The sequence below is a fragment of the Pristis pectinata genome, chromosome 17 (assembly GCF_009764475.1).
Source record: "Pristis pectinata isolate sPriPec2 chromosome 17, sPriPec2.1.pri, whole genome shotgun sequence".
Taxonomy (NCBI): Eukaryota; Metazoa; Chordata; class Chondrichthyes; order Rhinopristiformes; family Pristidae; genus Pristis; species Pristis pectinata.
In genome coordinates, this window is record NC_067421.1 from 39,274,548 (window position 1) to 39,298,030 (window position 23,483).

The 23,483-nt window shown below is 39.1% G+C and overlaps 1 protein-coding gene across 9 annotated transcripts in view; it reads right to left on the reverse strand.

Moving 5' to 3' along the window:
* arvcfb (ARVCF delta catenin family member b) overlaps window positions 1-23,483 on the reverse strand; it is a 257,916-nt gene that overhangs the window by 73,059 nt on the left and 161,374 nt on the right. For all 9 annotated transcript variants that reach the window (XM_052031924.1, XM_052031918.1, XM_052031926.1 and 6 more), the window contains 3 exons: window positions 17,378-17,973; window positions 9,638-10,137; window positions 2,098-2,281 (listed from right to left, as the gene is read on the reverse strand). In XM_052031924.1, coding sequence (XP_051887884.1) covers window positions 2,098-2,281; window positions 9,638-10,137; window positions 17,378-17,973 — 1,280 coding nt within the window. The remainder of the gene's footprint in view (window positions 1-2,097; window positions 2,282-9,637; window positions 10,138-17,377; window positions 17,974-23,483) is intronic.

Consider the following 23,483-nt stretch of genomic DNA (forward strand, 5'->3'; position numbering starts at 1 on the left):
ACTACTGCTAGCTTCCTTTCTATAAACATGGTCATCCAAAATTCTACAGACCCCATTACAATTGATACCAAGCTCTGTTTAACCAACATTCCTGTGCTTACTGATTTTCTGATTCCTGCTTGATCAAAGACCTAATGCCCAACTTCTCATCCTTGGTTTCAAATCCATCCAAGGCTTACACCTAATCGCAGTATCAATCTCCTCTGCTCCTATAATAACAGAGATATTGGTGCACCTCCAAATGAGGTCTTTTGATCATCCCCAAATTTAATTAGCAGCTTTATCTGCTTGACTCAAGTTCACAATTGCATCCCTACGTCATGTGTTCTGTACCTTTTGTTCCTCTGAGAGTTGTAGAGTACGGAAACAGCCCCTTTGGCCCAATTCATCCCTGCCGACCAAGGTGCCTTTCTGAGCTAGTCCCATATGCCTGCACTTGGCCCACATCTCTCAAAACCATTGCTATCCACGTACCTGTCCAAATGTGTTTTAAATGTCGTACTTGTACCCATCTCTACCACTTCCTCTGACAGCTTGTTCCATATATCCACCATTATCTCTGTATAAAGTTGCCCCTCAGGTCCCCTCTCACCGTAAACCCATGCCATCCAGTTTCAGACTTCTCTGTCCTGGGAAGAACACTGACCACTCACCATATCTGTCTCTCACGTGACTTTATAAATTCTATAAGGTCATCTTTCTCCTCATGTTGTACTCTTACACTCTTCAGGAAAACAGCCCCAGCCTAAAATTGTCTCCTTATATCTCAAGCCGTTCAGTCCCAGCAAAATCTTGCGCTTCTTTTCTGCATCCTTCCTTTAGCTGGTCGACCAAAACTACTCACAATACTCCAAGTAAGATCTCACCAATATCTTGGAGGGCTGTAACATGATGTTCTGGCTCTTGTATTCTGTGCCCTCACTGATGAAGGCAAGCATGCCAAATACCTTTTTCACCACTGTGTTGCCACTTTCGGGAAACTATGTATGTGGACCCCCAAGTCTCTCTGTTCTACAACACTCTCCAAGGCTCTGCCATTTACTGCTCAAGTCCTGCCCTGGTTTAACTTCTCAAAATGCAACACTTCACACTTGGAGTTAAATACCATCCAGCATTCCTTGGCCCACTTTCCAAGATGACCTCCTTTAATATCCCGACCTCTAACCAAGCTTTTGATCCTCCGTCCTACTGTTTCATTATATGGCTGATTTGGTTTCATAACACTTCTCATAGCATGAGGGGCATAGCATAGATAGGATGAATGCACTTAGTCGTTTTCCTCCCAGGGTTGGGGAATCTAGAACTAGAGGGCAAAGGCTTTAGGTGAGAGGGAAAAGATTTAATAGGAACTTGAGGGGCAACTTTTTTCTTACACTGAGGGTGGTACATATATGGGAGTCGGAGGAAGTGGTTGAGGCAGGTACAATAACAACTTTTAAAAGACAGTTGGACAGGTACATGAATAGGAAAGGGTTAGAAGGATATGGATCAAATGCAGGCAAATAGGACCAGCTTGGTCAGGCATCTTGCTCAGCATGGACCAGTTGGACTGAAGGGCCTGTTTCCGTGCTGTACAACTCTAGGACTCTAACACTCATGAAAAATGGCTTGAAATGATTTAATTTTAAAAAACTAAATAAGTTGTTCTGTTGTTATAACTGATATGACATTACAAATCATCGAGTCATTTTAAACATTGAACTGAGGTTTGGAATCTAACAAAAATTTCAGGTTTTATGACCACATACTTAAAAAGATTGGGGAAAACAGCAGCACTATAATGGCAATTATATAATCACTATTCCTCATTTCTAAGTATGCAAAGGTTGCCTCTAATGCTTTCTCCAACTGTGAAGACAGACTTAGTATAGAATGTTCTCACATCAAAGAATGTCTTAATCATTCAGGATCTCAGTTTGATGCCCAACTAAAAGACAGCAATTTGGCTGATACAGTGGTAGCTGAAGTATTAGCTTAAACCCTGTCACAGTGTGGGATAATAACCAATAACCTTCAGTACCCAAAGCTATAATGCTACCAACTGAGCCAAGATAATACAAAAACAAAACCCTTAGAAATGCAAAAAAAAAGATTCACCTTAGACATCCTGATGTGTTTTTGAAGACTGTTGTCCATTCAGCATCACGTGGCTTGGAATCCTCATTGGGTTCATTCTCCCAGCCTGAATGAGGGATGATGACCTCATTTGTTAGAGTCTGAAGGCCGTGATTAATAATCACAATTTTCAGTGGTTCATAGGAAGACAAGTTCCACAGTGTACCTACAACAAGAGTCAAAACGTCTTGTAACAGCGTGAAAATAATTGTGTAGTATTTACATCCATGCAACAGTAAAGAAATGCTAAGGAATCATGGAACAATACAAGACAGAAAGATGCTATTCAGTTCACTGTGTCTGTGCTGGCTCTGCAATTAATATATAATTCGTCCCAGCCCCAGATCCTTGCCCTTTCCCAGGAATCTTGGACGTAATCACATAACCCATCTAAAATCCAATGACTAAATCACAAAATCAAAATTCAAAGCTTAACATGACTCAACTAGCTGTAAAAATCCATGAGCACTTTCAGAACTTTTTATTTTAGTGTTCATTCCCCGGTTACCATAACCACACTTCCTCTCAAAGGGATCCTCAGTGATCTGCTTTTCACAAATCTTTTTATATCAATGGTGAAGTGACTCATGTAAAATACAAGACCTGCTATCTGTCCTAGTTTAAGCAATATCTAGACTGACATCTCTACAAGTCCAAGGATCACATCTCCAATATTTAAAATGCAAACATGTCATTTTATTCTAGTTAGAATATGTTGAGAAGAATAAATTGATGATTCAGGATTTCAAGGAGCAAGTTTAGGATAGGTAGCAGGAAGTAATTATTCATTTGCTTGTTGATCAATAGGCTAAAAAGGATGCGAAAATGCACTGTTAAGAGCAGAACTGTATATTTGTATTAAATATTTGAGGGAATGAAGGAATATGGAGTTAGTGCAGAAAAATGTAACAGCTTAAAATCAAGTGCTGACTCCACAAGACATATTACACTGTACCTACCACAACTGTGACAAAAGTTTGCTAAAATAGATCACTTATTAAACTCAGATATAAAACAATGATTGCAAACAATAATTTATATCAAGTTTGGACTACACATACACAAAACTAGCTATTGGCAACTTGTGGTGTTTGTGACATGAAATAGTAATTATCCATCTGGAATGGAAGAAATCCAAAATGGATACAGCTGATAAATTAATTTGTACGAGATACAGTAGCACAAGCATTGTATCAAAATCATCAGAACATGTCTATTTAGGAGATGATCAAGATTCTTTTTTTCCCCCTGCATCAAGCACACTTCCAAACAAGATTTCTAGTTATAGTGCTGTACCTATGATCACTCACTTTGCATTCAGAAGCTTATAGGCTCATGCATGTTAAAGTTATGTTGAGAGCCAACAAGAGTTTGAAACTGCCAGAAGGAACAAGTTCAGGACGTGATTCTATTCTATGACGCTCTATTGCTATTTTACATTCATCACCACAAATGGCAAATACAATTACCAAATTCAGGTTTAATATGTTGCCAAGTAAAACTCAGAATTAAAATCCCGTCTCTGGATCTCACCATTGACGTCCCACAACAGAGAAATCCCCTTTATTCCACCTATTGCCTTCCTCCACCTTCGCTGCCATCCAGACAAACTTGTTTTCTCTCTTTTTTGGTCTGATCAAGAGTCATCTGAAACATTAACTTTTTCTCTTACCACAGATGCTGCCCAACCTTCCAGCATTTTGTTTTTATCCCACATCAATTCTCAGCCTTACAAATTAGTTTCAAACAAAACCCAGTCTCAGCTTCTGCACACAAGGCCAGTCCATGATCAAAACTATTTTCTCTTTTAAAACATTAACTTCAACCATCTCAATTTTGCACCCACCCCTACCAAAGCCTGTCTATCTATCACTCTGTGATGATGCTTGATTCCTCAGATGGTTTTATTACTGGTCTGTCTTCACCTTCCACAAAACAGACCTCTATAGAACATCAAATTCTCTTTTCAGTAATTCCCTTTCATTTTTGGTTTCACTATGTTCCAGAACCTTGTATCATAGCACACTGATCATAAGATCCTTATTTTCAAAACTATTAACAACTACATCCCACCTCCAGCTGTGACCCCTCCAGCTGGGTCCCTACCAGCACTGTGTAGTCCTGTAACTTACCACACACTTCCTTCGCTACCAACCTGAAGTCCTTTCCTAATCCTTAATTCTCTTATCTCCAAATTCCAAAGCCTTCTAAAATCTATCCTTTTGGACTTTGCTTTTGCTATGTCTGCCAAATTCAACTTTTTCCCCAAGCTGCCCTCATGCAAGCCTCTCACCTCTCGACTTCACAAATCCAATATTCTCCTAACCAGCTTCGTGACACCTAGGCACATCCAAAACTGCTGCTCTTCCCATTCAACTAGTGCCTCTGCTTGCTGGCCTCTAATTAAACAATTAGCACAATTTAAAGATTCTCACCCTTTGAAGTCCCTCTACAGTTTACTTCCTTTCCCCCATCTCCTCCAACCCTTGAATTCTCCAAGATAACTGCACGCATCCCATCCATTCAAATGAAAACACCCCTAGCTCCACAACTATTTCACTTTTCTGTTTCAAGATATTCCTTAAAATATACCATTCTATCCATTTGGTCATCTACCTAACCACTGCATGGTTTGGTGTAATTTTCTCTTTGAAAATCCTCCTGTGAAATACACTGGGACATTTTGCAACAAAGATACATATCCCAAGAACAATTCTCATCTTGGGCTTCAAATCCTCCAACAATGTTTGCATGAAACATATTATGCAGACACAAGACAGACCAAAATTCTTCTTTCTAGAAGTGAAAACCAATCCAAAGAAGAGTTTTGAAAACTTTTGTACAATTTACAAACCCAATAAATTGGATGTGGAGGATTGAAGGGCCTTGCTTCTGTGTTTCATGACTCTAAATAGCACTCAGCAGAAATGCTCATTATAAAAAGCATCACACAAGAAATGAGCAGGTAGGCAAATAGTACAATAGGAAAAAGGACAAGGAAGGAAGATTATACTCAACTTATGGATCCAAAATTATCAAGGACTGGTATCCTGCAGCATATCACTCAATAACCACACCCACAGACAATATCCGCCTTCAAAAGTACTTGTTATGGTTCTCATTTGTAAGCAGCATCTTAAAAAGTGTTGGAAATGATTCATCAAAATGACATTTGAAGACAACTGGTCTATTTCAGCCACAATGCAGCATTAATCTATTTATTGTGGGGAAATTGCATGGATACGAGGAAGGATATAATTAAAAACATTGATATTTTTCTCCTTTAAAGGACAAATTCTTCCATAAATCTAAAAATAACATGGTAAACCATTTTATGAAATTGCCTAAAAATTTCCATCAGCCACAAGGACAGCATAAAAACAAGCATCAGGTCTTGCCAAACAGCAAGATCACAGTTTCAGGACAGGACAAGATGGTTGTGAATTACAGCAATATCAAATTCAAACAATAAATCCATAGTAATCCTTGGGTTTTGCAATTCTGCAAAGGGAAAGTAATCATTATTTTGAGAGATTAAGCTCAGCATCACTCATCTTCTAATATGCCATGCTTGAAAGTTTTCACTTGAAAGTCAAGGATGCAATTCTAAGTCACTGAGGTCTTGGTCATCTCATGCCACTGAAACCTTGTCCTGGAACACCCCAACAGCCTTCAGAGGGCAGCTTGGGGGCAGAGCCTCAGCACCAGTTAAAGCAGTTGAGCCTTGGTAAGAGCTTTTAAATATCTGATCTTAAGAAAATGTAAAACTATTAATGTTGCTTTATGTATTTAAAAATGAATAATAATGAAACAAAATAAATCAAAAGCATCGAATCCAAGACAAGCTTTTCCTATCTAATATAGAGTTGGGAATCTTAAGTGAAATTAATAAGCTTGCCTTTCCTACTCCAAGATTGGCTTGCATAGACAGATTCCTCAACTAAATGCTGGAAAAGCCAGCTAAGGAGCAGAGTGACAGATGCACTGCCATCTGTAACTCTGTAGGTTTACTTCTGAGTGATTAAACACCAGTAGATCCCTTCAGAACCACCAGTAAACTCAATTCAGCCCATCCTGGTGGGATTCTGCAGGTGTGACACCAACTTGACTGAAATAAATATCAAAAGTAGCTCATCACAACTATAGGTAAATTCTGCGTGGGAGCATGAAATACAATTTCACTTGAAGTAGAAATAAACAATAGCTTTTGCCAGCAGCTCCTAAAAACTCAAATGCACATTCACTGATTTCCATTATGCGAAAGATCTATTTGAATTTTCTTTTAAGTCATTCATCAACCTCACTGCAATAAAGCGGATCAGCCTGATAAGGATTATATAAAGACAACCTAAACTGTTTTGCTGAACTATGAGTTTAGAGACTTTGCAACATTCAAGTGAAGTGCAATATTTTTGAGCTTTAAAAAAAAAATTAACAAATTTACCCTCAATTTACCCTTTGCTGAATACTTTGATATAAAAGGTTTGTTTTTTAAAAAAAATCACAGAGAAATGAAAAGTCCGAGTGCCCTTAACCAGTGGACTAAGACTTCTTTAGAAAATCGTTCAATTACTTTTCCTTGGTTCTGATGGCATTACTCACATGAAGGGGTTGGCAAACATTACTTCTTCAAATCTGTGGAGCAAACATTTGCTATCCACAATTGTGAAGAGGGTGGAACCTGCTGCAGTATTAAGATTTTCCCTTGCCAGTGGCTGCAGCATCTTGGATGTGCTTTCTAACCTTGCACCCAAATCTTCTAATTTTGGGCTGTTGATTCAAAGCAGCAACAAAGGATACACAACAGACTGCAGATGCTGGAATCTGGACCAACAAAATCTGCTGGAGGAATTGATGCAGGGTTTTGACTCGAAATGTCAGCAATTCTTTTCCTCCCACAGATGCTGCTCGACCCACTGAGTTCCTCCAGCAGATTGTTTGTTGTTGGAGCAAAAAAGATGGAAGCACGGTTGAAATTGCTACTTCTCATTCAAGATATTACACCAGATCATTTCCATGTTCAAAATGCATCCAAAATGCTAATCCTTTGAAAATGAAGCTCAATGCATGAACTAATTAGTTACCAGCAAAATATAACCAAATTTTTTTTCAGATGCATTTTCCCTCAAGACAACTTGACAATTAGGATTTTATTGAATTTGCATTGTGAACCATAGAACAATACAGCACAAAACAGGCCCTTCGGCCCACCATGTTGTGCCGTCCGTCAAACTACCCTCACACTATCTAACCCTTTCCTCCCGCATATCCCTCTATCTCACATTCCTCCATATGCCTATCCAATAAACTCTTGAACCTGTCCAATATATCTGCCTCCACCACCACCCCAGGCAGTGCATTCCATGCACCAACCACTCTCTGGGTGAAAAACCTCCCCCTGACATCTCCCCTGAGCCTCCCACCCATAACCTTAAAGCCATGCCCTCTTGTCTTGAGCACTGGTGCCCTGGGAAGGAGGTGCTGACTGTCTACTCTATCTATTCCTCTCAATATTTTATATACCTCTATCATGTCTCCCCTCATCATCCTCCTTTCCAGTGAATAAAGCCCTAGCACCTTAAGCCTCTCCTCATATTCCATACGCTCTAATCCAGGCAGCATCCTGGTAAGGAATGTTATACATACAATCCTTTGTACTTTGAATGGCAAACTAGAACATCACTGCCTCAGTTCTATGCATACCCTTTCTGCTAACTATCCCAGAATAGAGTATCATCTGCAAAGAAGTCTACAAAAACATTGTGCCTGAATTGGTTCCAATATAACTTGAAAATAGATAACATTGCAAATACCACCAAATTAGCTGCATTAATTGAAATAAGCAGATAGAACGTGGCTGTAAATATCCCTTGTCTATCCACAGTCTTAAGTGCTGCACCTAAAATCACACTGTACAGTTAGTGTTGGCAAAGACGGCAACCATTTTGCATACTAGGTTCCTAATCAGCACACCAAGTGAGAGGACCAATGTACAAAATGGCCGACGTTTGATTCACCTGTTTAATTGTTGAGTATACTGTAGTAACAGAGGCCAATTCATGAAGGAAAAAGACGGCTCTAAGAAAATTTCAATACTCAGTTAATAATCAGTTTGTTACTACATGTCCATGATTGTGCTGAAGTTCACAACCCTTCGGGAAGCACAGAGGGTCCAGAGGTTTTAATACTACTGAAAGACTTCACAAAAATGAAAAACAAAATACTCCATTACAGAACTACAAGCTATACCCAAAAACACTTGAGATCGCCAGCTTAGAAGGTACAGCCTGTGACATGATTAAGGAGCTCTCATATTTTATCAGGTGCAAACATGGCAATTTCATTCCAACAGGTAGGGAGGGAGCATGCTTTAAGGCGAGAGTTACCAACACAATGTTAGAAGAACTGTCAAATTATTGCGAATTTGCTTGACATTTTCTCAGTTATTAATTTCAGGCAAGAATAAAATTAGGGGAGTTACAATAGTTAAGAGGATACTTCTCAATTTCAAAGTGAATTTTTAATGTAACACTATGCACTTAAGGGCACAAGATTGTAATAGTATGGATTCAGATGGCCCACCTCTAGTCATTTGTAGTCAACAATACTGCTCTTTAGAATTCTAATAACCTTTATTCACTTTCCATATTGAATGTTAAAAATCCTGATGCCTGTGGAAATAGAATTTCAATTATATTGTCAACTGTAACCTTAACTAAGCACTGTAAGGTAGTTTTCTAATCATTTGAGGATTCTCAAATCTTTATGCATGTCACATTAATTAAAAAGCATCTGATGCTATGAATACAGCTGTGCAATATTCATCACATCTTTGGAGACTTGGCCAAATGCAGAAAAAAAGTGTCAGAAATATACCCCAACCAGCTTTTCTAAGTGTTATAATTGCATGCCGTCAGTCTCAGTAAAGCAACTCAAATAGGATCCCAACAACAAATAAAGAAATGGACAATAGAAAATCTGCCTGTGCTGTTGATGCAGTATATGAAGCATCTGACACAGTACTGCTGTGGAAATTCTGAACTCAGAAATTAATACAAGACATAGAAATGTAACAGCAAGGAAAAGACTGAAAAATACTTCAATGCCAATATCTTTCCTCATTCTTCTTCTCTCCCTCAATTTAATCAACGTCACCAGTAATCGCTCCCTATGCGGTCAGGAAAAAGTGACTTCAGGTCGCAGCCTTGTAAAGACTTGGCTTTTCATATCTGCCAGCTGGCAAAAAGCCACACAGCCAGCAAACGCTCAGCATTAACAATAAACTGCATCCTTTCCAACCTTGAACAAGGACTCCTAAAATTCACCACCAGCTGGGAACTGCTAAGTGTTTGCTTGGCGAAGCATTTAAAGAAACTACCATTTGGGAATGGCATACAAGGCCAAAGCTACAGGCTGTTGTCAGTCAAATCTATAGACCCAGCTGGTGCTACACAAGTTCAACCTTTTGAGTGCAGTGATTAATCTCATTCAATTTTCCAAAATGAATGGTTACTCTACTCACCTGTAATTAGTTCTCGAACTTCCATGTCATTGGTCTTCCTTAGCAAACGAACCAGGGCAGGAATTCCATCACAATTTTTGATTGCCACTTTGCTATCATGATCTTTGCCATAAGAGATATTTCTCAGAGCACCACAGGCCCGACGATGGACATCTGGTTTTGGGTGATCCAGAAGTCCCACCAAAATAGGTATGCCCTTCAGCTGCCTTACTTCCTTTTTTATTTTGTCATTTTCATAGCACAGATGCTGCAGGTAGGCTGCAGCATTCGATTTAACGGGGTCAAGGTGATGGCTGAGCATTGCAATAACCTCTGGAAGATCAGGATCACGCCACCTGGGATCTTTCCGGATACTGTCTATCGATGGTGAGCGCCTACCGAGTCGGTCGAGGCTGGCCATGCTTCCCCTTTCTGGCTGAGCAAGAGGTGCATTGTACACTCCTGTCAAGTACGGCATCCGATCTTCAATGATTTCTGCTTCAATCGGATCTTCATAGCCTCTGAAATAGAACCAGAATTATGAAATCCCATTGTGCAAAGACAGTCTTTCTACCAGCCTTAAATGAAAAGCAGTAGTTCATTTTGCAATAATAAACAGATGAGAAACAATTGAGTCGAATACCATTTACAAAATTACAATTTTAGGACCATGCTTCCTCATCTTTAACTAGGTTTGCCAAAATATGCATTTTGTTTCCTTAAAAATTTGTACAACACGCCATGACAGTGAGAGATTAACTGGTTGAAGGATGAGTATAGAACGTGTGCTCTTGTGGCAAGGCCAACAAGCAGTACTAGGTTTTGACTTAAACTCACTCTACTCATTCTCAGTGAAGAATCTTAACTCCACCTCAGAATAACTTTTGAGCACATGAAATTTATGCCACTTTTATTCTGGACCAGTCAAGTGCAGCCCCCTAATTGAACTCTAAAAGGCAGGATTGAGATTGCTGGATAACACTATTCTATAGACTTCTATGCAGGGTTCTCAATTCTTAATAAACAGAGGCTAGAAATATTGATTTAAACTAGCAATATTTAGAATCATTGAAATGAAATAGTTAAACTTCAACTGTTAAATATCAGAATTAATCCAGAAGGTTTAGTTTCTGCCTAGAAGGTCTAAGCTAAATTCAATGTCTCTTCTTTGCTGAAGGCCAAGCTCAAAAGATTGAGTGCCTACTAGTGACTCTAGACACGTCCATCGTAGAAAATCACCAACAATGCAGTATTGATTTAGCAACTAGGCAGAGGACAGCTGCCGCTGGAAGAGACAGGTGTAGTTTTGGTACGAGGAATTTAAGTCAAAATAACTCAATTGAACTTGGCTTCATTTGGGGCTGTAGCTTGGGAACATTTCAAACTACAAACAGAACTAGAAAAAGTCGCCTTTTCAGAATCTGATGTGTATCAATTTATAAATTTGGTCCAACAAAATACTAAATACAAAGGCATATATTAAAAACAATACAAGAGCATAGCGGAATAATTGTTTGTTTTCAATTCCTGCTTAATTAAACCATACATGCAAAAAATACAATGTTTATATCAATCTTCCCTTGTCTTGGCATTTGAGCTGCTAAGTTCAAGCAATGTAACAAAGATTCTTGATAAACAGAGTCAGCAACTTGCAAAGTAACACTGTCAGTTTTCAAGGGCACATGCAGTTGTCCAATTAATAATCCAAGGCACAGATCCCCTTCCCACCCCACCCACACCGAGAATTGCTGAACAAAGATCTTCCATTGCCAAAATTAGCTTACTTGTCTCTACTTAATTGTATCACTATTAATTCTTAAATCAAGGTCATCAAAAAAAACCTCCCAAGTGCAAGAGCACAGGCATTCTGCTGTTCTATCTGCACCAGAAGTGAATCCAAGGCCATTCTCTGTCCAAGCTGTCAAATTCAGCTCCAATGGAAAAAGGAAATAGTTTTCTTGTGACATGTCTCTTGCATCCATATCCCTCACACACTACTATTAGTTTACTCTCACTCAAATGGTGAGTTTGTCACAGCACTATGAACATCATTTTGTTTCACTCAGTATGTTTTTTTTACATTTGCATTTCATGAATGATCACCATGGTCAACAAACATCAGGATCATTCAATCAACAGACATCATGCACGCTGAACAGAATGACCATCAGATGCACTGACTTAACCATTGATTATCTGAGTGAATACCAATGAAAAATAGGAAGTTAAAATTTACTGTGGCCAGGGAACGCAGGGGGCCATGGGGGGGGGGGGGGGGTGGGGGTGGTGGTGAAGAGTGGGAAATGTTCAGGTGGAGCAACAGTAAGGAGTGGAGAAAAATGGAGATAGATGGGGTATGTATTAAAAGGCAGAGGCCTTAAACCTCATGTTTACATTTTTAATACCACAAGGGAATGCATGTAAAAACCAAGAGATAATGATGTTATTACTAAAACTCCAACTGGATGTGATAAACGCTGAAAGTGAATTACAAAGACAGATTCAATGGGGTGGGTCAGCTAGCTGAGATCCTCTTCCCAGCTCACCAGTACCAACAATGAGCGATCAAGCATCTCAAGCAGTGTAGTAAGGCAGCCTGACGCAAACACCTTTGCCAGAGTTTGATAACTAGCAAAGCTGACTAATCAAACTAACTACAAAATTTTCAGTTTTTAAAAGCATTTAAAATCTATAAGTGAAATTTAAAAAATAAGGGTGATTAAAAACACAAAAGACAAAAAAATTTTTTTTAAACGAGAAAATCTAAATTAATTGCCTTTCAGTTTGACTAAATATTTGCCCTGAAATCCTCAGTGAACTCGATTAGAGGTGGTGCCCTATGTGATACTGGGGAATGCCAGTATGACAGGGCTCTGTCACTGAAATTCCCATGTTATCTTCTGAACCATTTAATCCCAGATGGTATCAGAATCAGGTTTATTATCACTGATCTATGTCGTGAAATTTGTTGTTCTGTGGCAGCAGTACAGTGCAAGACAAAGACATAAAAATCACAAGTTGCAAAAATAAATAAATAGTGCAAAAGAGGAATAATGAGGTAATGTTTATGGACTGTTCAGATATCTGATGGTGGAGTGGAAGCTGTTCCTGAAATGGTGAGTGTGGGTCTTCGGGCTCCTGTACCTCCTCCCCGATGGTAAGAACGTGAAGAGGGCATGTCCCGGGTGGTGAGGGTCCTTAATGATGGATGTTGCCTTCTTGAGGCACCACCTCTTGAAGATGTCCTCAATGGCAGGGAAGGTTGTGCCCGTGATGGACCTGGCTGACTTCCATGTTTCACAGCACGTGCACAGAAGTCAGGGCTGAACACCGACTGCTCTGCTCAAAACTGTCACTAACAATGAGAACAATCTGGCCTGTAACAATCCCAGATAAGGTCTCCAGCACCTACAGCCAATGCGCTGCTATTCAAATAGTTCTGCAAACACACGGATCAGATGGTTTAAATGTTGGTGGTCATAACACTTGCAGAAACTGATAATGTTCCCAATAGCCTTTGTCTAGCTGGTGAATTAAAATCATCTCTTTTTTTTAAAACAGTCAGTAAAACTAAAGAGCTGATTGTTGACCTCAGGAAGGGGAAAGAGGGCAAACATGCACCAATCTACATAGGGGATTGGCGGTGGAGTCAGCAGCTTAAAATTCCAGGGTGTTAACATACCAGATGACCCGTCCTGGGCCCAGCACAAGGAAGGCGCACCAGCATCTTTACTTTCTTGGGAGGTTCAGCTTATCACTGAACACTAACAAACTTCGACAGATATACTGTTGGAAGTATCCTGACAGGTTGCATCATGGTCTGGTACAGCAATTCAAATGATCAGGAATGCAAGAAGCTGCAGAGTAGTAGTAGATTCAGCCCAACACATCACAGGCACATCCCTCCCCAGCATCGTTGGTATCTACAGGAGGTGCTGCCTCAAGAAGGTAACATCCATTAATGATTCCCGCCACCCAGGTAGCTTCTCACAGCTACCATCGGGCAGGAGGTACAGAAGCCTGAAGTCCCACACCATCAGGTTCAAGAACAGCTACTTCCCTTTAACCATTCTGTTCTTTGACTAACCAGCACAACCCCAATCACTACAGTACAGCAAAACTGTGACCACTTTGCACTAAAATGTTTTTTTTTGTTCTAATTGTATCCTTTCTTGTAAAAATTGTGTACAATTAATGTTTATGTTTTTCTTGCAAATGCTGCTTACATGATGCTATGTGCCTGTGATGCTGCTGCAAGTAAATTTTTGATTGTGCATGACAACAAATTTGACTTTGATTTTAGAAACCCAAGACAACAGCTTGAATATTTTGGCACTGTGGAGAGAGGAAAAGTGAAATGCTGAATGATATCCTTCAACTGGAGGAGTTTGTCTCAAATGAGCCAAATTATACTGATTGAGGCCTACAATTCTTGAGAAACACACTGGTGTTCAGATGCTTCCAGATGAACAAGTCCCTAGCATTACTTTAGGAATTTATCCTGGTCCCATGCCAGTCAGACCCATCATAGGAATGGTGAGCCCATTCATTTTAAAATTCATGGTACACCTAGCCCTATACATTAAATGGGAAAAAGCAATATTTAAATTTTTGATGTTAAAAATAGTTAAATTTATTTTTTCATTACTGAAAGCAATCTGAAAAGGTTTTAAAAATGTCTAACAATTTTCTAATATGTCTGGCAGGCAAGGTCTTGACAGCTTTGATGAAAGTTGCTTCTTTAGCTCCAGCCCCATTGCCTGTAAAAGGAGTCAGTTCATTTTGGGGGCAGAGACTCAACTGAACAAAATCCTTGCCACCCACCTTGAAAATTCAGGCCAGTTTGATTACTACTCCACATCCAGCTCAGCTAAGTGCAGGAGGGCAGGGACTGAGACCAGCGAGATCTAGCCCTATAAAATGGAACTAAATTAGTTTGTTCAACTTTGGAATGGTGAGTACTAATATTACAAGATTAACCTTCTCAGGTTAAAAAAGCAGAAGCAAACTACTATAGGGATGGATGTATAAAACAAACAAAATGCTTGAAATAGTGGAGTGGGTCAAGAATCCTCAATGATGCCACATCAGACGATGCCTGACATTTCCTTTCCTTTATGGGTTGTGGTCACACTGGAAAGGTCAACATTCATTACCCATCCTGAACTTCCCCTCTTCAACTGTCATTGTGCTTATCCTGTAGTGCCCCTAGGCAGACAGGACAGCACAATTCAATAGCATTATCCCAATTTAGCTGTCTCTTTATCCAGAGCTGAGCTGCCATCAGAAAATCTAATTGGTGGATTTTGTTTTTGGCCATATAATAGCATGAATGGGATAATTTAATGTAAATCATGTGCCAAAGCTGAAAGAAAAGAAAGATTGGCAGTCATTGCTCCAGACCTCCGAATAGGTACTTGGACAGGAAAAGAATATGGGGGAGGCGGGGGGTGGAATATTTGTTAAACAAATCACCATTTCTGGGAATAAACTAAATACAACAGTACTGTTCAGCTGACTTCCCCAAGCCATCTAACTTTGAGATTTTAAACCCATTTGGATCTGTCAAAAGTTACTGACACTCAAAGTTACAATGGCCAAACAAAAAAACCTTTTAAATGTTAAAACTGCTAATGCAAGGAACTTTGGCTATAATTGATAGCATAGCGAAATAACTGCACTTATTAAAAAGCTCTAAAGCTGCAGATCCTATTAATCAAATTTGCTGCTGTAAAGAATGATGTGCAATGGCTTTTAGTTAAATCTTCCTGTTTTTAAGCATCAAATCATCACATCCCTTTTGTGCTTGATCCACCCAAACAAGACATCCTGAATCATTGCTAAAAAAGAAAAAAACTCATCATAGGCGATGAACTTGCAACAACGGTTGTTTTGAAATAATCTACAACTTGCAAGGAAACACAAAATCTTGTACTGGTTTCAAATCTGGTGGTTCTTTTTAAAATACTTATGCCTTTGGCAGTATCCTACATACTATCTGTGGCTGAGCAAGTTACTTTGGCACAGCAGAGGCAAAAAGGAAAGAACCTGCATTTATTTAGTACCTTTCACGTGTCCAAGTTTAACATGGCAAGCAATTCACACATAAAGGCCCCACAACAGAAACTTCAGAGAAAAAAAGTCATCCTCAAGAGTTAATTGAAACACTCCTTTTCTGCTCTTCAGACAATGCAACAGAATCTTTCGTCTTCATTGAGAAAACAAGCAGTATATTTCTTTTCTGTTTCACCTACTCTTTATGTACCATTCCCTCAGTACTGCTGTCAAGTATTGATTGTGTGTTCAAGTTCTGGATTTCATTTCGAGTCCACTACCTTCAACTTGGAAGCAAGTTATTACTGGGCTCTGACTGACGCTAGTTACGTCTTCAGGAAGCACCTGGCGTCTTCCTTCTGACTCCACAGAACTGAGATCATAGATGTACTCAGTTATTCAAGTGAGAACAAAATATAATTCAAAGTTGTCTCAAAATTGCAGCTGGTGGCGATGCTAACCAGTATCCAACACATGGAAACCCTTTCCCCTCCCAACACTCTGTCCTTTCCAGTTCTGCTTCCACAATGCCCTACTCCCACAGCACTCTTCCCCTCCCACTGGGTTTGACACTTCGTGCCTCAAGCGCATAATGATCTCACGTGCAATTCTTCCATACTCCCTTTCCTCCCAAGCTACTTGCTGCGTCCCTGACCCCCTTTTCTCACGACATATTTTCCCCTCCTTTCTGTTCCCCTCTACCATTACCTTGACAGTGCTGCTCGACTATACATAGAGCTGTCATGACAATTGAGGTAATGGGTTTAGATTAAATATTGTCAGGTGCATGAAACCACATGCACAGTTGACAACTCCATACACAAGAAATTAAGTTGCCCTTCAGATACATTTTAACAACCAGTGATAAAATGTTGGATGGCAACAAATTATGTTGGAAATTATTTGAAGTCCACACACCTTTTAACTTTTGGGGGAGGAGCAGGCAAGAGGCAATTCAACTTGCAGTCTACTATCCATCGTTAATCTTGAGCTTACACCAATGGCTCATTTTCAAAATACAATGACAGACTACTCGATTCAAATTTCATTTAAAATTATTGCATATTTCAATACTTTTGAAGTATCAGCTTGGATCATTAAGCAGCGTCTTAAAATAGAAAGGAAAGGATTGTTTGAATATTCTTGCTGCTAAAACACAGCACCATTGGTGAAAAGAAAGCAAAATGAATGGTACACCTGCAAACTTCCACATGAGCAATTCCATTACAACTAATGCTCTCAACATATAAAGCACTTTGAAAGCATTAATTCATTTGAGTGCCTGATACTGGCTGCAAAAGATGTCAAGTTAAATAAAAATGCAATTAAAATAAACTGACCCCCAAATCAATTTAGCAGGTTAAGCAAACTGGAATTAAAGCGCTTCAGACATGTAACCCTGGGGAGAGGAAAGAACAATACCATACCAACATTATTATTACTATGGTAAATTGCAATTAGCACAGCAAGGAGTCGTTGAAGTAATAATAAGCTACAACCTGATACTAATGCTCTATAAATATTGCTAAGAAACAGTATCAAACCATCTTCATTTGGAAAGTTAGATTTATTAGGCTTGGGAAAACATTATTATAACAGTAAAACCTATGACAAAATATCAGTTCTCACACTTCAGGCACCTGCAAAGTATTGTAACATGCACAGCGGAAGCTAGTAAGCATTATTATAATATAGTCGTATTTTTACCTCCTTGGTCTCCTGCCATTAGTCCTTGTGGGTGCTCTTCGACCTGCTGTGGAGTAATCTGGTTCTGGCTCCCCATCCAGTTCGTACCCATCGTCATCAGGTCCAAGACTTCTATGGTCATCTTCAAGTCCATAAGGTTCTGGCTGGAAACGTTCTGGTTGAGATCGATTCAGGTCAAGAGTGCCATCTGGCTGCACTTGTGGCTGGGCAACAGGATATTTATTTCTACTAGGCAATGTGTAACTTTCATCTGGCCTGTAGTTGTCACGTGGCACGTAGGCATAGCGAGGGCGGTAATGGACTCCTCGTGACAAGCTCCCATAGTTATCAGATACGTCTGCAAATCCATCCTGGCCAGTGTATGAACGATACAGGTCATGATGATTATCGTATGAATCTGGATAACTGTTGTAGACTCTAGTTAAAGTAGAATTGGCCTGTGGTGTGATGTAACGGTCTCCATTTTTCATGTATCTTCTATCGATGGAATCTGTACAACTGCCAGCAGGGGACGAACCCTCCATGGGCAATCCATCTGGACCAAGTGGCACTTGACGTACGGTTCGAGTTGTCACAGTTTTAACCACTTTAGTAACCTGCAAATACAAATTTAATAAGGGTTGATTGATATATGAATCACGGGGAACTTCCAACAGTAAGAATGACTAATATTAACTCACTATAAAACAGTGTAGCAAAACCAAATGCAGGTACTAGTTGATTACGAATGGAGAATGATGTATTGCAAAAACTAACTATTGGCAAGTTACATCATAAACAGTCCTGAGATAGCCACTAAAAGATCAGACAAGTTCTTTAAACGCCCCTGGAATGCAAGGCCTAACATGAAACTTATTTTTCTGTTAATGAACAGAATTAATTGAATCCACAAGAAAGAGCAGCACATTTGTTGTACAAGTGTACAAACAACATGTAAGTGATCGACTAAAGAATGGACAGAAAATACCTCAAATGTTATGATTTTGTTGAAAGATTTGCTGATTTCATATGCAATTAGATTTATATTACATGTCCAAATAAATGTTCAATCTATTTAAAAATAATGGCTTTTACCACAACAGGTACAGAATATTTGATACGTGAACTGCATTTTTTTTCTCCAATATCCTTGGTGTCTTGAGTTCAGGAAGGAAAATAAAATTGATAGCCCCAGGGAACCAACCTCTTAATGAGTTATCAAGCAGGCAACCCTCCAAGCACTGCTTTCTAAACAATTCTGCTCCACCTGAAAATTTAGACCCAAGGCTATTCAAGTGCATGGGCTATAGCGACTGAGAATTCTAATGTCTCGCTTCCAGCACAGTTCAGTGGATTGGAAAGAGCAGCAACTCCAGGTCATTCCCACCCTAACGCTCTCTCAACCAGGAATGCACAGGGTAATAGAAAAAGAACATACACACACACACACACACACAAACTGAGAATTAAACGGTGCAGACTGTTGGTTTATACGGCACAGCAATTTACTGCCTTAACCAGCCAAGTTACTGGAGTGCTGAAACATTAAGTAGATCAGATTTTTATGCAACATTTTGTCACAGTATCTCCTGTTATATTACTGGTGGGCCTCAATATTAAGAGGACATAGTAAGAGCAATTAACTTAATGGACAGAGTCTGGACTATTGATTTGGGAAACAAACACAAATTGCTCCTATGGGAACTGAGGAAGATGGAGTCCAGTTATAACCTAAATCAGGAATTCATAGCTTTGTGCACATAAATAGTGGCAGTGAAACTACTAGATTATTGTGAAGACTCATCTGGATCACTCGTTGTCTTCACTGAAATCAATCTGTCCGTCTTAAACTTAACACCATAACCAAAATATGACTTCCATCTATCTTCTGAAGTGGGCAAGAAATGATTCAGTTCATGATTAACTAGGCACAGGCAAATTTGAATCACCAATACACGTTCCCTCAGAAACATTTGAAAGAGCTCAAATTCCTAGTTCCTGTGCTATGCAGAATATGCAGCTCCTGTAGCTACTCATCCATCTTTTCAGATTCAAACACAATATAAACTTCCACAAAACTAAATCTGATGCTTCTTTTAATACAGCAGAGGAATTCATCTCATTTACCCCAAAGACCACCATCTGTGTAGAAGGTAATCATTTTTTATGCTGAGGTGTTATGCATTAAAGATAGAAGTATTCAGTCTGAGCCATCTACCATCACTGTGACTAAGGCTTTGCATACATACAAATCTTTCCATACATACAGTTATGTATATCCATACATACAAACACTAATGACTCAAAATCAAAACATCTAGTTCTGGGATATCAGAATACGTTTAATGATAATAATGATCTTGTTCCTCGAGCCATGTAAATACATCAATGCTACGACTCTTTAACCAACATTTAATCTTTTTAACCTTTCAGCTCATAAGATGAATTTGGCAATGCTTCAATTTGTTAGCAGAACACGAGTATTTATTAGTTTTTCATCGTTTAAAAAAAAGCACACGGATTTGTGCATCAGCTTCAATGTTAACGGTCACATCAAGGAATGTCTTCATGACTCACTGAGCAACTGGTGAATTGTGCTTTTTCTTAAATATATAGAATTTTTGTCAGCCAGAAGATAGTGGATTTCACAGATGTAAGGTTCTCACTTGACAGTAATGGAATCAAGTGAATAAGCACTGCAAAAAGTCCAGATGTATGTTTCTTTAATAGATCAAAACATAGGGTTCTGTTATCAGAATCTTAATGATATAGTATGTCAATCGCAATCCAGTTATGGATCTAAATTTAGTGAATAACTACCCCAAGATTATCTGATTTGCACAAATAAACACTGCCTGTACAATATTTTGCAGAAACAAGTGGATAAATGAAATGCAAAGTATATTTTCTATTTGGGCATCTTTTCAGTTGCCAAGGCAACTCTCATGCATGAGAATGTTAATTTGTGCTGCACAGAATCAAACCATTAATTACAAATGATATTCAAATCTGAAAAGTGAAAAATCCAGGCACAACATTACAAGTGCATCAAGAACATTTGCTAAGTGTAGAGCAAACAAAGGAATGCAGATTAAACATTGAAAGTTTATCCAAGAGCAAGCCGAGAAAAGGACAGGAAGCAAGTTGCACCAGAGAAAAGAAAATTAAGTCCATGAAATCAACAAGACATGAGCCAACTTCACAAAAAACTTTTTTTTTACAGGTGCACAGTGAGGGCCATATCATTCAGGCCGATTCACAGAAACTCATGCAGTTCTGCCATCTTTTTCTCCATTTATACTCAGCTGTGACATGGATTAGATGCCAAAGCAGAGAGTGACCTTCACAGGGGTGTCACAGCTGGTCAAAGCACAGACAATCTAATTGATAACACTATAAAAATGCAGAGACTGGATGACACTATGAACAGAAAGAAAATCATATACACACAAAATGTAAAATGGTATATGATTACAATGAATAAAGTTTATTTTTAAAATAAAAAGTAGACAATTCAATGAACATCTTGTTCTGCTCCAGTTTAATATTAGCGTTGTTTTTTTGGTTTTTTATTTTGACAACTTACACCAATATTCTCAAAGCAGACATTGAGCTCTCTCATGATCCAATAGCAATATTGGCATGGGTTAAACGACCTCCGATCAAGCAATCCCATTTCATGTACTTCAGCTCTCCCTTCCAGAAGCACAAAAGGATTCATCTTCCTTACCTTCCAACTAGCTTCTACATTCAACGGATCATCCTTCAGTACTGAACAATGTCATTACCAAAACACTTTCCCTCTCCTCACCAGATTTTGAAGAAACTGTTCCCAATGACATCTTGGTTCACTGTTCGATCATCCCTATCACGACTATTTGCAATGCAACTTCTCATCCAAGCAGAGGAAATCCAGTAGTTATCTTCACATCTCACTTTCTACCACCTCCAAATTTTGTTTACAGGTTAAACCTAGGTTAAATGATTCATATTTGCTTTTTCACTTTACAGTTATCATAGTCTTACTCCATCACAGCTTGGTTTACATTTGAACCAAAGACCTGAGTTGGGTAAAAAATGGTAGTATTTGAAGGAATGTGGCATCAGAGCCCTGGTAAAACTGAAGTCAATGGGCATCAACGGGAAAAATGTTCCAGTACTGAGCCATACCACACACATGGAAACTGTGGTTATTGGAGTCATCCCAGCAACAAAGATCCCTTAAAATTAATAAATTTTAGCAAAAATCTGTGACATTTATTATCCAACTCCCAGCGACCTCTTTTCTTGACTTACTACATCATTGCAATCAAGTCACTGAAAGTTCAAAGAACATTCCACAAATCCCAGAATGGAACAGTGATCTCAATTATCAGGTCATATTAGAACTGACAGTTTTTGAATAGCAGACAGTTTTGTTATTTCGACACACTGACGGAGCTAGGAGAGCGACTGCCTTAGAGCACCAGAGACCCAGGTTCACTCTTGGCCTTGGATGCTGTCCACTGAGTTTGCGTGTTCCCTCTATGACTGCATAGCTTTTATCTGGGGACCCTGGCTTCCTCCTAAATCCCAAAGACGCGTGGTTTGATCGGTTAATTGGCCACAGTAAACTACCCCCAGTGTGCAAGTGAGGAGTGGAATCTTGGAGCTAGTTCATGGGAATGTTGAGAGAGTAAAATGGGTTAGGGCATGATTAGTGAAAAAAAAATGGTGGTTGCTGGTTGGCAGAGACTCCGTGAGGCAAAGAGCCTGATTCTGTGCTGTCTTTCTCTCGACTATGACTCTAAATCACCTGGATTCATCTGTTTCTTGCCTGATTATCATCCTCTTCTCCCTTACACCACCATCCCTTTTGTCATGTAATTACTACCGAGGGAGAGATTTCACCTGACATTATTAATAGGGGAAAGCAAGCATTTTCAAGTGGAAGCAGGGTACTCAGAAAATAACAGTATTGGCAGAGTAGACGTGAACATAAGAAAGGACAATAGGTTTCACAAAAATGCTACTTTTATTTTTAAGAGGTGAAAAATCAGCAGAATGGATAGAAGGAATCCAGTTGTGAATGTGGTATATTTGGACTTTCAAAATGCCTTTAATAACCTCTTAGGTGGCACTCCATCAAACAAAATTGAAGGATGTAGGACTGGGGTTAATATATTGATGTGGCTTGAGGATTAATTAACAGACAAAACAGCAGGAATAATTGAGTCTTTTTCAGGTTGGGTGGCAGTGATCGGTGGGGTGCCAAAGGAATCTACATTAATGATTTGGGGAAGGGACCAAATATAATGCATAGAAGTTGGCAGAAGATAAATCTTGGTGGCAGTGTGGATTGTTAGGATTACGTGAAGAGCTTTCAAGTCGATAAAGGCAGACAGAGAATAGCAAAGGCATGGCAAATCCTACCTAATGCAGGAAAAAATGTCATCCATTATGGTAGAACAAAATAGAAAAGCAAAGTATTTTTAAATGGCAAGAAATTGATAGGTGATTTGTTCAGAGGGACTGAGATTTCCTTTTACACAAATCAGTGTTAACAAGCAGGTGCAACAAGCAAATATGAAGGCAAATTGTATATTAGCCTTTATTTCAAGAGTATTTGTCTACAAGAGAAAAGACATTTACTGCAATTATAAGGGCCCCAATAGACTGCACCTGGAATATTATGTACAAGTATGGTTTCCTTCCATTAAAGGATATAATAGAGGGAGTGTGTCAAAAGTTCACTAGATTGCTTCTTTGGATGAGTCTTATGAGAACAGATTATAAACAGATTACTCTCTAGCCATGGAACATTTTCTCACTGAAACACACAAAATTTTTGAAGGTCTGAATAAGGCAGATGTGTGATGATCTTTTCCCTTGGACGGTTTATCCAGAACCAGGGGTTACTATTTCAAAATAAGGGGTCTGTCATTCAGACAAATGAAATGAAATTCATTCACCCAAATGGTTTTGAAACCCTTTGAATTCTCTACCCAAGAGGGCGAGTCACTGAGTTTATTCACGACACATCCATATATTTTTGGATATTACAGAAATCAGGGGAGACAGAATTAGGGCTTCGAAAAAAGATCAGCAATGATATAAAATGGCAGAACAGGTCTGAGACCCCCAACAG